Below are 12,784 nucleotides of genomic sequence, written 5' to 3'. Positions count from 1 at the left end.
TGGGGGGGTTCCTAGTGGGGGGTTTCTAGTGGAGGGTTTCTAGTGTGGGGTTTCTAGTGGGGGGTTTCTAGTGTGGGGTTCCTAGTGGGGGGGTTTCTAGTGGTGGGGTTTCTAGTGGTGGGGTTCCTAGTGGTGGGGTTCCTAGTGGTGGGGTTTCTAGTGGGGGGTTTCAAGTGGAGGGTTTCTAGTGGGGGGTTTCTAGTGGAGAGTTTCTAGTGGAGGGTTTCTAGTGGAGAGTTTCTAGTGTGGGGTTTCTAGTGGGGGGTTTCTAGTGTGGGGTTCCTAGTGGGGGGGTTTCTAGTGTGGGGTTCCTAGTGGGGGGGTTTCTAGTGGGGGGTTTCTAGTGGAGGGCTTCTAGTGGAGAGTTTCTAGTGGAGAGTTTCTAGTGTGTGGTTTCTAGTGTGGGGTTTCTAGTGGAGAGTTTCTAGTGGGGGGTTTCTAGTGGGAGGTTTCTAGTGGAAAGTTTCTAGTGGAGAGTTTCTAGTGGAGAGTTTCTAGTGGAGGGTTTCTAGTGGAGAGTTTCTAGTGGAGAGTTTCTAGTGGGGGGTTTCTAGTGGGGAGTTTCTAGTGGAGAGTTTCTAGTGGGGGGTTTCTAGTGGAGAGTTTCTAGTGGAGGGTTTCTAGTGGGGGGGTTCTAGTGGGGGGGTTCTAGTGGAGGGTTTCTAGTGTGGGGTTTCTAGTGTGGGGTTTCTAGTGGAGGGTTTCTAGTGGGGGGTTTCTAGTGGGGGGTTTCTAGTGGAGGGTTTCTAGTGGAGGGTTTCTAGTGGAGAGTTTCTAGTGTGGGGTTTCTAGTGTGGGGTTTCTAGTGTGGGGTTTCTAGTGGAGGGTTTCTAGTGTGGGGTTTCTAGTGTGGGGTTTCTAGTGGAGGGTTTCTAGTGGGGGGTTTCTAGTGGAGAGTTTCTAGTGTGGGGTTTCTAGTGTGGGGTTTCTAGTGTGGGGTTTCTAGTGTGGGGTTTCTAGTGGAGGGTTTCTAGTGGAGCGTTTCTAGTGTGGGGTTTCTAGTGTGGGGTTTCTAGTGTGGAGTTCCTAGTGGGGGGGTTCCTAGTGGGGGGTTTCTAGTGGAGGGTTTCTAGTGTGGGGTTTCTAGTGGGGGGTTTCTAGTGTGGGGTTCCTAGTGGGGGGGTTTCTAGTGGTGGGGTTTCTAGTGGTGGGGTTCCTAGTGGTGGGGTTCCTAGTGGTGGGGTTTCTAGTGGGGGGTTTCAAGTGGAGGGTTTCTAGTGGGGGGTTTCTAGTGGAGAGTTTCTAGTGGAGGGTTTCTAGTGGAGAGTTTCTAGTGTGGGGTTTCTAGTGTGGGGTTTCTAGTGTGGGGTTTCTAGTGGGGAGTTTCTAGTGGAGAGTTTCTAGTGTGGGGTTTCTAGTGTGGGGTTTCTAGTGTGGGGTTTCTAGTGGAGGGTTTCTAGTGGAGGGTTTCTAGTGGAGAGTTTCTAGTGTGGGGTTTCTAGTGGGGGGGTTTCTAGTGTGGGGTTTCTAGTTGAGGGTTTCTAGTGGAGAGTTTCTAGTGTGGGGTTTCTAGTGGGGGGTTTCTAGTGTGGGGTTCCTAGTGGGGGGGTTTCTAGTGGGGGGTTTCTAGTGGAGGGTTTCTAGTGGAGAGTTTCTAGTGGGGGGTTTCTAGTGTGGGGTTCCTAGTGGGGGGGTTTCTAGTGTGGGGTTCCTAGTGGTGGGGTTTCTAGTGGGGGGTTTCAAGTGGGGAGTTTCTAGTGGAGAGTTTCTAGTGGGGGGTTTCTAGTGGAGAGTTTCTAATGGAGGGTTTCTAGTGGAGAGTTTCTAGTGTGGGGTTTCTAGTGTGGGGTTTCTAGTGGGGGGTTTCTAGTGGAGAGTTTCTAGTGGGGGGTTTCTAGTGGGGGGTTTCTAGTGGGGAGTTTCTAGTGTGGGGTTTCTAGTGGGGAGTTTCTAGTGGGGAGTTTCTAGTGGGGGGTTTCTAGTGGGGGGTTTCTAGTGCAGAGTTTCTAGTGGGTCTCTCTCTCTCACTCACACACACACACACACACACACACACACACACACACACACACACACACACACACACACACACACACACACACACACACACACACACACACACACACACACACACACACACACACACACACACACCTCCATCTCCCCATGTGCACTTGTGCAGCTATCCCTCTCTTATCCTAGAAAAGCCTGTGACCTCAATGAAAGCTAAGTAGTAATGGTGTACAGCTGATGATTCTGTGGAGTCCTTCACATGGCCTTCCAACAGGCTTCTCACAGCTTGGTTGTTGTTATACTGCGGGAACCACAGTTGGCTCTTTTGTTTGTTGTTGGCAGTACACAGTGACCATGTTTGCCCCACAGTTTAGAAGCTGCTGAATTGCTGAATCATCTTCAATCAGAAGCAGCATGGACTGATCTATGGCTTGGACACAATGTCTCATAGGAGGGTTGTTTTTAGGAGGGGTGGGAACGGGGAGTGTAATGTAGTGTCTCCTACGCTACCCCACTGTGTTTGTGTGTGCGTGCACCTGTGTTTGTGCGTGCGTGTGTGTTGCTCTGGCTAAGGCTGGCTGCAGTCACGCAACGGATGGTGAAACAAATGGGAAGAGACAAAGAAACAAAGTTCGGGAAAAGTACATTCACTCAGAAAAAGTACACATTTTGGGTAACCTATTTTCTTGTCCTAAGAGAATAATACAATGAAAGAAAAGAAAATAATAAAAACATTGTCCTTTCTACTACAGAGGCTTTCTAATTTTGAAGCCAGATCAAATCAAATCAAATTTACATACACATGGTTAGCAGATGTTAATGCGAGTGTAGCGAAATGCTTGTGCTTCTAGTTCCGACAATGCAGTAATATCTAACAAGTAATCTAACAATTTCACAACAACTACCTTTTACATACAAGTGTGAAGGAATGAATAAGAATATGTACATATAAATATATGGATGAGCGATGGCCAAACGGCATAGGCAAGATGCAGTAGATGGTATAGAGTACAGTATATACATATGAGATGAGTAATGTAGGGTATGTAAACATTATATAAAGTGGCATTGTGACTAGTGATACATCTATTTCATAGAGATTTGAGTCAGTATGTTGGCAGCAGCCACTCAATGTTAGTGATGGCTGTTTAACAGTCTGATGGCCTTGAGATAGAAGCTGTTTTTCAGTCTCTCGGTCCCAGCTTTGATGCACCTGTACTGACCTCGCCTTCTGGATGATAGCGGGGTGAACAGGCAGTGGTGGCCTTCCTTTTTTGGCCTTCCTGTGACATCGGGTGGTGTAGGTGTCCTGGAGGGCAGGTAGTTTGCCCCCGGTGATGCGTTGTGCAGACCTCACTACCCTCTGGAGAGCCTTACGGGTGTGGGTGGAGCAGTTGCCGTACCAGGCGGTGATACAGCCCGACAGGATGCTCTCGATTGTGCATCTGTAGAAGTTTGTGAGTGCTTTTGGTGACAAGCCAAATTTCTTCAGCCTCCTGAGGTTGAAGAGGCGCTGCTGTGCCTTCTTCACCACGCTGTCTGTGTGGGTGGACCATTTCAGTTTGTCCGTGATGTGTACGTCGAGGAACTTAAAACTTTCCACCTTCTCCACTACTGTCCCGTCGATGTGGATAGGGGGTTGCTTCCTCTGCTGTTTCCTGAAGTCCACGATCATCTCATTTGTTTTGTTGACGTTGAGTGTGAGGTTATTTTCCTGACACCACACCCCAAGGGCCCTCACCTCCTCCTTGTAGGCCGTCTCGTTGTTGTTGGTAATCAAGCCTACCACTGTAGTGTCTGCAAACTTGATGATTGAGTTGGAGGCGTGCATGGCCACGCAGTCATGGGTGAACAGGGAGTACAGGACAGGGCTGAGAACGCACCCTTGTGTGGGCCCCAGTGTTGAGGATCAGCAGGGTGGAGATGTTGTTTCCTACCCTCACCACATGGGTGCGTCCCGTCAGAAAGTCCAGGACCCAGTTGCACAGGGCGGGGTCGAGACCCAGGGTCTCAAGCTTAATGACGAATTTGGAGGGTACTATGGTGTTAAATGCTGAGGTGTAGTTGATGAACAGCATTCTTACATAGGTATTCCTCTTGTCCAGATGGGTTAGGGCAGTGTGCAGTGTGATTGCAATTGCGTCGTCTGTGGACCTATTGGGGCGGTAAGCAAATTGGAGCGGGTCTAGGGTGTCAGGTAGGGTGGAGGTGATATGATCCTTGACTAGTCTCTAAAAGCACTTCATGATGACGGAAGTGAGTGCTACGGGGCGATAGTCGATTACCTCAGTTACCTTAGCTTTCTTGGGAACAGGAACAATGGTGGCCCTCTTGAAGCATGTGGGAACATCAGACTGGGATAGGGATTGATTGAATATGTCTGTAAACACACCAGCCAGCTGGTCTGCGCATGCTCTGAGGACGCGGCTAGGGATGCCGTCTGGGCCGGCAGCCTTGCGAGGGTTAACACGTTTAAATGTTTTACTCACGTTGGCTGTGGTGAAGGAGAGCCCGCAGGTTTTGGTAGCGGGCCGTGTCGGTGGCACTGTATTGTCCTCAAAGCGAGCAAAGAAGTTGTTTAGTCTGTCTGGGAGCAAGACATCCTGGTCCGCGACGGGGCTGGTTTTCTTTTTGTAATCCGGGATTGACTGTAGACCCTGCCACATACCTCTTGAGTCTGAGCCGTTGAATTGCGACTCTACTTTGTCTCTATACTGACGCTTAGCTTGTTTGATTGCCTTGCGGAGGGAATAGCTACACTGTTTGTATTCGGTCATGTTTCCGGTCGCCTTGCCCTGATTAAAAGCAGTGGTTCGCGCTTTCAGTTTTGCTCGAATGCTGCCATCAATCCACGGTTTCTGGTTGGGGAAGATTTTAATAGTAGCCGTGGGTACAACATCACCGATGCACTTGCTAATAAACTCGCTCACCGAATCAGCATATACATCAATGTTGTTGTTCTATGTTCTATGTTGGCTGATGCAAAACCAGGCAGACAAGCAGAGCTTTGGACATGCTAGTGATGGGTTTTCCAGAATATCTTCTGCCACTACCCTTGTCTCTTTGTGATATGTCATAAAGTAGTCATAGTGCGTTATTGTCCCAGAAAGGGGAAATTGGCTGCCGCATAATAGAATAAAAAAACATACACTAGAAAATACACAGAATCACCCAAAATATAAAGAGATGCTTAAACCATCACTTCCCTCCTAACCCTCACCTCCTCCTAACCCAAACCTCACCTCTCCTAACCCTCATCTCCCTAACCCTCATCTCCCTCCTAACCCTCATCTCCCTCCTACCCTCACCTCTTCCTAACCCTCACCTCCCAACACTTACCTCTTCCTAACCCTCACCTCCCTCCTAACCCTCACCTCCCTCCTAACCCTCACCTCCCTCCTAACATCACCTCCCTCCTAACATCACCTCCCTCCTAGCACCACCTCCCTCCTAACCCTCACCTCTTCCTAACCCTCACATCTTCCTAACCCTCACCTCTTCCTAACCCCCAGCTCCCTCCTAACATCACCTCCCTCCTAACCCTCACCTCCCTCCTAACCCTCACCTCCCTTCCAACCCTCACCTCCCTCCTAACCATCACCTCCCTCCTAACCATCACCTCCCTCCTAACCATCACCTCCCTCCTAACCATCACCTCCCTCCCAACCCTCACCTCCCTCCCAACCCTCACCTCCCTCCTAACCCTCACCTCCCTCCTAACCCTCACCTCCCTTCTAACCATCACCTCCCTCCTAACCATCACCTCCCTCCCAACCATCACCTCCCTCCTAACCATCACCTCCCTCCTAACCATCACCTCCCTCCTAACCATCACCTCCCTCCCAACCATCACCTCCCTCCCAACCATCACCTCCCTCCCAACCATCACCTCCCTCCCAACCATCACCTCCCTCCCAACCATCACCTCCCTTCCAACCCTCACCTCCCTCCTAACCATCACCTCCCTCCTAACCCTCACCTCCCTCCTAACCCTCACCTCCCTCCTAACCCTCGCCTCCCTCCTAACCCTCACCTCCCTCCTAACCCTCACCTCCCTCCTAACCCTCGCCTCCCTCCTAACCCTCACCTCCCTCCTAACCCTCACCTCCCTCCTAACCCTCACTTCCCTCCCAACCCTCACCTCCCTCCTAACCATCACCTCCCTCCTAACCCTCACCTCCCTCCTAACCCTCACCTCCCTTCCAACACACACCTCCCTCCTAGCATCACCTCCCTCCTAACCCTCACCTCTTCCTAACCCTCACCTCTTCCTAACCCTCACTTCCCTCCTAACCCTCACTTCCCTCCTAACCCTCACCTCTTCCTAACCCTCACCTCCCTCATAACCCTCATCTCCATCTTAACCATCGCCTCCTAATCCTCACCTCCCTCATAACCCTCACCTCCCTCCTAAACCTCACCACCCTCCCAACCCTCATCTCCTCCTAAACCTCACCTCCTCCCAACCCTCACCTCCCTCCTAAGACAGAAGATAGAGCTTTTGACACAGTGATGGATTTGCCAGAACAATCTTCTACCATTATCCTTTTAATTTCTTTAATAATAAGTCACAGTAGTTATCTTCATAGTAGATCTTTAAGAACGCAGGACATTGCTTTCTTTTTTCTCTCCATTAATGTGTTGTCATGGATGTCAGTTTGTATTGACTGCTATGTGAGTGTTTAAAGCTGGATTAAATGGAGACTGCCTCACCTCCGTTGTCGGACAGTTTCCCGCGATAGATCTTGTCCTCCACCACATCAGTCCAGTAGAGGGTGTTCTGGCTGAGGTGGAAGTCCAGAGCGATGGTGTTCCTCAGGTTAGGCACCAACACGCTGAACTCTCCCTTGTGGAGGTCAATACGACGGATCTCATGACGGTTGGAGAAGATGATGAACGGCTTGAAAGGATCTGAGGGGAGAAGTTCTTCTAGGTCAGGATGTATAGTCAGACAGGAAACACTCAGGGCCCAACCATAACCACTGAGAGACCGGGTAGTACTACTGAGTAATACTGTAGTTTAGCCAAAGAGCAATATTTAGAAGAACTTCGCTACACCACACATTCAATCATTATTTTCTCCATCTCTTTTCTATTTCTCCACTACACGACTCCCCTGTTTCCCTCCTCCCCTCTCTCCTTCTCTCCTCTCCCCAAACCCCCCATCCCCTCCCCTGTTTCCCTCCTCCCCTCTCTCCTTCTCTCCTCTCCCCAAACCCCCCATCCCCTCCCCTGTTTCCCTCCTCCCCTCTCTCCTTCTCTCCTCTCCCCAAACCCCCCATCCCCTCCCCTGATCCCTCCCCATCCTCTCTCCTCACCAGTACTCTTGCAGCTCTCCATATCAGCCTCCAGTTCATTTCCATTTTAGCAGGACCACGCCTATTTTCTAGTTCTCTATTACCTTACCCCCCTCCCATTCTTCCTCCTCTCCCCTTCTTCCTCCTCTCCCATTCTTCCTCCTCTCCCATTCTCCCTCCTCTCCCATTCTTCCTCCTCTCCCATTCTTCCTCCTCTCCCATTCTTCCTCCTCTCCCCTTCTCACCAGTGCTCTTGCAGCTCTCCATATCTGTCTCCAGCTCCCAGCCCTCATAGCAAGAACACTTGACACTGCTCTTCTCCTGCTCACACTTCTGGCTGCACTTGAGGTGCTTGGCACAGAGGTTCATGATGTTGCAGGTCTTGTTGTCGGCGCCCAGCTCCATGCCCAGGGGGCAGGAACACATGAAGCCTTCCCCAGGGATGATGGAGCAGTTGTGGCTGCAGCCGCCGTTGTCTATGGAGCACAGGTCTGTGGAGGGTAGAGAAGTAGAGAGTGAGAGAGAGGGGGGGTAATCAATCAGATGTGACGTTAGAGGCAATTCCTACCTTGACTGAGGTGGTAGGGTTATGGGTAGGGAGAGTGAGTAAGTGAAAGTGTGAGACAGTGTATTCTTACCACAGAGTTTCTCGTCTGAGCCATCAGGGCAGTCGTCAGTGCCGTCACACAGCTTCTCAGCGGGCAGACAGACAGAGGCGTTGGTGGCACAGACGTGGTGGGACAGCTTACATACCAACGCCTCACAGTTGTCCTCATCAGAACTGTCCTCACAGTCACTGTCCCCATCACACACCCAGGCCTTACTGATACACCGAGCTGGGGACAGAAGTCACGTCTTACATATACAACAGGCTGAGGAGATAACCAGCCAAAATCACACCCGGGCCTTATTGATACAACAGGCTGAGGAGATAACCAGCCAAAATCACACCCGGGCCTTATTGATACAACAGGCTGAGGAGATAACCAGACAACATCACACCCAGGCCTTATTGATACAGCAGGCTGAGGAGATAACCAGCCAAAATCACACCCGGGCCTTATTGATACAACAGGCTGAGGAGATAACCAGACAACATCCCACCCGGGCCTTATTGATACAACAGGCTGAGGAGATAACCAGACAACATCCCACCCGGGCCTTATTGATACAACAGGCTGAGGAGATTACCAGACAACATCCCACCCAGGCCTTATTGATACAACAGGCTGAGGAGATAACCAAACAACATCCCACCGAGGCCTTATTGATACAACAGGCTGAGGAGATAACCAAACAACATCACACACAGGCCTTACTAATACAACAGGCTGAGGAGATAACCAGACAATATCACACCCAGGCCTTACTAATACAACAGGCTGAGGAGATAACCAGACAACATCACACCCAGGCCTTACTAATACAACAGGCTGAGGAGATAACCAGACAACATCACACCCAGAACTTACTAATACAACAGGCTGAGGAGATAACCAGACAACATCACACCCAAGCCTTACTAATACAACAGGCTGAGGAGATAACCAGACAACATCACACCCAAGCCTTACTAATACAACAGGCTGAGGAGATAACCAGACAACATCACACCCAGGCCTTACTAATACAACAGGCTGAGGAGATAACCAGACAACATCACACCCAAGCCTTACTAATACAACAGGCTGAGGAGATAACCAGACAACATCACACCCAAGCCTTACTAATACAACAGGCTGAGGAGATAACCAGACAACATCACACCCAAGCCTTACTAATACAACAGGCTGAGGGACAATGAAACATCATGACAACATGAAAAGAGACACCAATCTGGTGTTCATTAAGTTCAACTCTTAATAGAGAAACATAGATGTGCCCTTGAGATGGTTTGTGATGGCTGATATGGCATACTGTGACTGCTGCTATGAAATAAATCTAAATAACTACAGTGATTCAGTCTGTTTGTGAGTGCTGCTGGCCGTGTTAATCCCCTGTGCATCCAGGGGTCACGCATGAGTCAACCAAGGGGTCCAAGGGTCAAACAAGGGGTCAAAGCCATCCTCGTTTTCAGAGAGCAGATGGTTGTCATATACTTCACTGCAAGCCCCTTGAGATAACAAGCTCTCTTAAGTGTGTGTGTGTGTGTGTGTCCGCCCAGACAATACTTGCCCTAAGACATGGCTATTATTTACGGCATGAAGACTCCCTGACTTGTCACTGACTAAACTCGTGAGGACAGAAAAGACCATGGCACACACTTCCTGAATCCTAACTGACTGATCTGACTAGAATACTAAAGGCCAAACACTCAGTTAGCCAATAGCAAAGAGGAAGAGACAGGAAGAGAGAGTGGTTAGCCAATTGCACTTGAGGGCTGAAAAGGCCACCACACACTCACCAGAGTTCCGGCAGCTGAACTTGACGGCTGGGTCACACATGTGTGTCACTCCCTTACAGTCGCTCTCATCACTCAGATCCATGCAGTCTGTGTCCCCGTCGCAGCGCCAGCGCATGGGGATGCACAGGCTGTCCATGCGACACTGGAACTCATCCACGTGGCAACCACCTGGAGGACGCGTTGCTAGGGAGATACAGGGAGAGAGATCCGAGTTCCATTCACATTTTTTACATATGAGTCATTTAGCAGACACTCTTATCCAGAGTGACTTACAGTTAGTGCATTCAACTAAAGACAACCACACATCACAGTAGTAGCCAATAGCAGAGGGGAATAGAGCATGGTGAGCAACAACTTAAGAGAAAGCACACTTTCATTAGATAATCGAGTGAGAGAGAGAGAGAGAGATGGTTGTGAGGTCTGTGGTCCGCTCACCAACCAATAATTCACAAAATGGGACAAACACTAAATTGAGACTCTGAATGCAGAATTCTGCAAAAATATCCTCTGTGTACAACGTAGAACACCAAATAATGCATGCAGAGCAGAATTAGGCCGATACCCGCTAATTATCAAAATCCAGAAAAGAGCCTTTAAATTCTACAACCACCTAAAAGGAAGCGATTCCAAAACCTTCCAAAACAAAGCCATCATCTACAGAGAGGTGAACCTGGAGAAGAGTCCACTAACCAAGCTCATTCTGGGGCTCTGTTCACAAACACAAACACACCCCACAGAGCCCCAGGACAGCAGCACAATTAGACCCAACCAAATCATGAGAAAACTAAAATATAATTACTTGACACATTGGAAAGAATTAATAGAAAAACAAAGCTAACTAGAATGCTATTTGGCCCTAGAGAGAGAGTGCAATGTGGCAGAATACCTGACCACTGTGACTGACCCAAACTTAAGGAAAGCTTTGACTATGTACAGACTCAGTGAGCATATCCTTGCTATTGAGAAAGGCCGCCGTAGGCAGACCAGGCTCTCAAGATAAGACAGGCTATGTGCACCACTGCCCACAAAATGAGGTGGAAACTGAGCTGCACTTCCTAACCTCCTGCCAAATGTATGACCATATTAGAGACACATATTTCCCTCAGATTACACAGATGCACAAAGAATTAGAAAAAAAAACCTATTTTGATAAACTCCCATATTTACTGGGTGAAATACCACAGTGTGCCATCACTGCAGCAAGAGTTGTGACCTGTTGCCACAAGAAAAGGTCAACCAGTGAAGAACAAACACCATTGTAAATACATCCCATATTTATGCTTATTTATTTTCCTTTTTGTACTTTAACCATTTGTACATCGTTACAACACTGTATATATACATAATATGACATTTGTAATGTCTTTATTCTTTTGAAACTTCTGTGAGTGTAATGTTTACTGTAATTTTTTTGGTTTATTTCACTTTTGTATATTATCTACTTCACTTGCTTTGGCAATGTTAACATATGTTTCCCATGCCAATAAAGCCCCTTGAACTGAACTGAATTGAGAGAGCGAGAGAGACAGAGACAGAGACAGAGAGAGAGAGAGAGAGAGAGAGAGAGAGAGAAAGAGAGCGAGAGAGAGAGAGAGAGAGAGAGAGGGAGAGAGAGAGAGAGAGAGAGAGAGAGAGAGACAGAGAGACAGAGAGAGACAGAGAGAGTGAGAGAGAGAGAGACAGAGTGACAGAGAGAGCGAGACAGAGAGAGACAGAGAGAGAGAGAGACAGAGTGAAAGAGAGAGAGACAGAGTGACAGAGCATTTATGGACAACAGTGTCTACCCAGAGAGTGACCCCTTAACAAAACTGGCCCAAAAGCACAAGATTGAAATTAACACAAGTGATCTGGCCCCAAGGGCAACATTTTGACAGCTGGAGGTGAATAATAAAAATGCATACTGTACATCAACTATTGGCGGATTGAGTTCGAAGGTCAGAGAAAGATGGAATGCTACCGAACATTGGAAAGAGACTTCACTTTAGCTGAATACTTAACCTTTGTAAAAGACCTCAAACAAAGAAAAAACCTTAACCAACTTTAACCATTCAATAATAGAGGCAAAAACATTCATAACACACAACTCCATTAAATATGGCAACCTAAGCCAGTTAGTCATTGACATGTAGGTCTGCAGGGTTAGACTGGGTTAAGTCTCCAAATGGTTCTCTGTAAAAAACAAACAATGACGAACTGTTCTGTTCTGTCTCACAGACATCATCGCCTGATGTTAGAGGAAGATTAAGGACATCATTAAGGAAGTGGAATAATGAAATCCCTCCATGGCAAGGGTCAGTAGTTGACATAGATGGGTCAGTAGTTGACATAGATGGGTCAGTAGTTGACATAGATGGGTCAGTAGTTGACATAGATGGGTCAGTAGTTGACATAGATGGGTCAGTAGTTGACATAGGACACAATATATGAGAGAAGGGAACTGGGGAAGGCAATAGTATTGCTTTTCTTCCATTACTAATGACTTCCAGAGGGTTCGGTATGCATATACACATGCACACGCACACGCACACGCACACGCACACACACACACACACACACACACACACACACACACACACACACACACACACACACACACACTCACAGGATTCAAAGACAGACATATGCATGAGCACACACACGTGCACACAAACACACACACCTCTCCCCTGTCATTACAGGGCAGGCCAACTTCTAAGCAATTAACTCCTATCTCAAATCCAAACTGTGCTGAAGAAAAAAAGAGAGAGAGTGTTAGAGAGAGTTAGAGAGAGAGCATTAGAAAGAGTGCGAGCGAGTTAGAGAAAGAGAGAGCGAGTTAGAGAGAGACAGTTAGAGAGCGAGTGACAGAGTTAAAGAGTGTGTATGTGAGAGAGTTAGAGTCTGAGAGAGAGAGAGAGAGAGAGAGAGAGAGAGAGAGAGAGAGAGAGAGAGGGCTTTGGAAGCTCTGCCTGGCCTCCTCTGAACTCCGTCACAGCCTCACAGCAGTCATTACCAGTTAGTCATTACCAGTTAGTCATTGCCGGTTAGCCATTACCGGTTAGTCATTACCGGTTAGTCATTACCAGTTAGTCATTACCAGTTAGCCATTACCAGTTAGCCATTACCAGTTAGCCATTGCTGGTTAGTCATT

The 12,784-nt window shown here is 48.3% G+C and overlaps 1 protein-coding gene across 1 annotated transcript in view; it reads right to left on the bottom strand.

Moving 5' to 3' along the window:
• The window catches only part of LOC120059599 (low-density lipoprotein receptor-related protein 1-like), a 215,596-nt gene that overhangs the window by 101,189 nt on the left and 101,623 nt on the right, over positions 1-12,784 (bottom strand). The window contains exons 22-25 of the mRNA XM_039008729.1: positions 9,655-9,837; positions 7,889-8,086; positions 7,496-7,741; positions 6,667-6,864 (exon numbers count right to left, since the gene is read on the bottom strand). Coding sequence (XP_038864657.1) covers positions 6,667-6,864; positions 7,496-7,741; positions 7,889-8,086; positions 9,655-9,837 — 825 coding nt within the window. The remainder of the gene's footprint in view (positions 1-6,666; positions 6,865-7,495; positions 7,742-7,888; positions 8,087-9,654; positions 9,838-12,784) is intronic.

Source organism: Salvelinus namaycush, chromosome 14, assembly GCF_016432855.1.
Source record: "Salvelinus namaycush isolate Seneca chromosome 14, SaNama_1.0, whole genome shotgun sequence".
Taxonomy (NCBI): Eukaryota; Metazoa; Chordata; class Actinopteri; order Salmoniformes; family Salmonidae; genus Salvelinus; species Salvelinus namaycush.
Note: the sequence above shows the minus strand (reverse complement) of the source record. Positions and strands in the feature narration are given on the sequence as shown.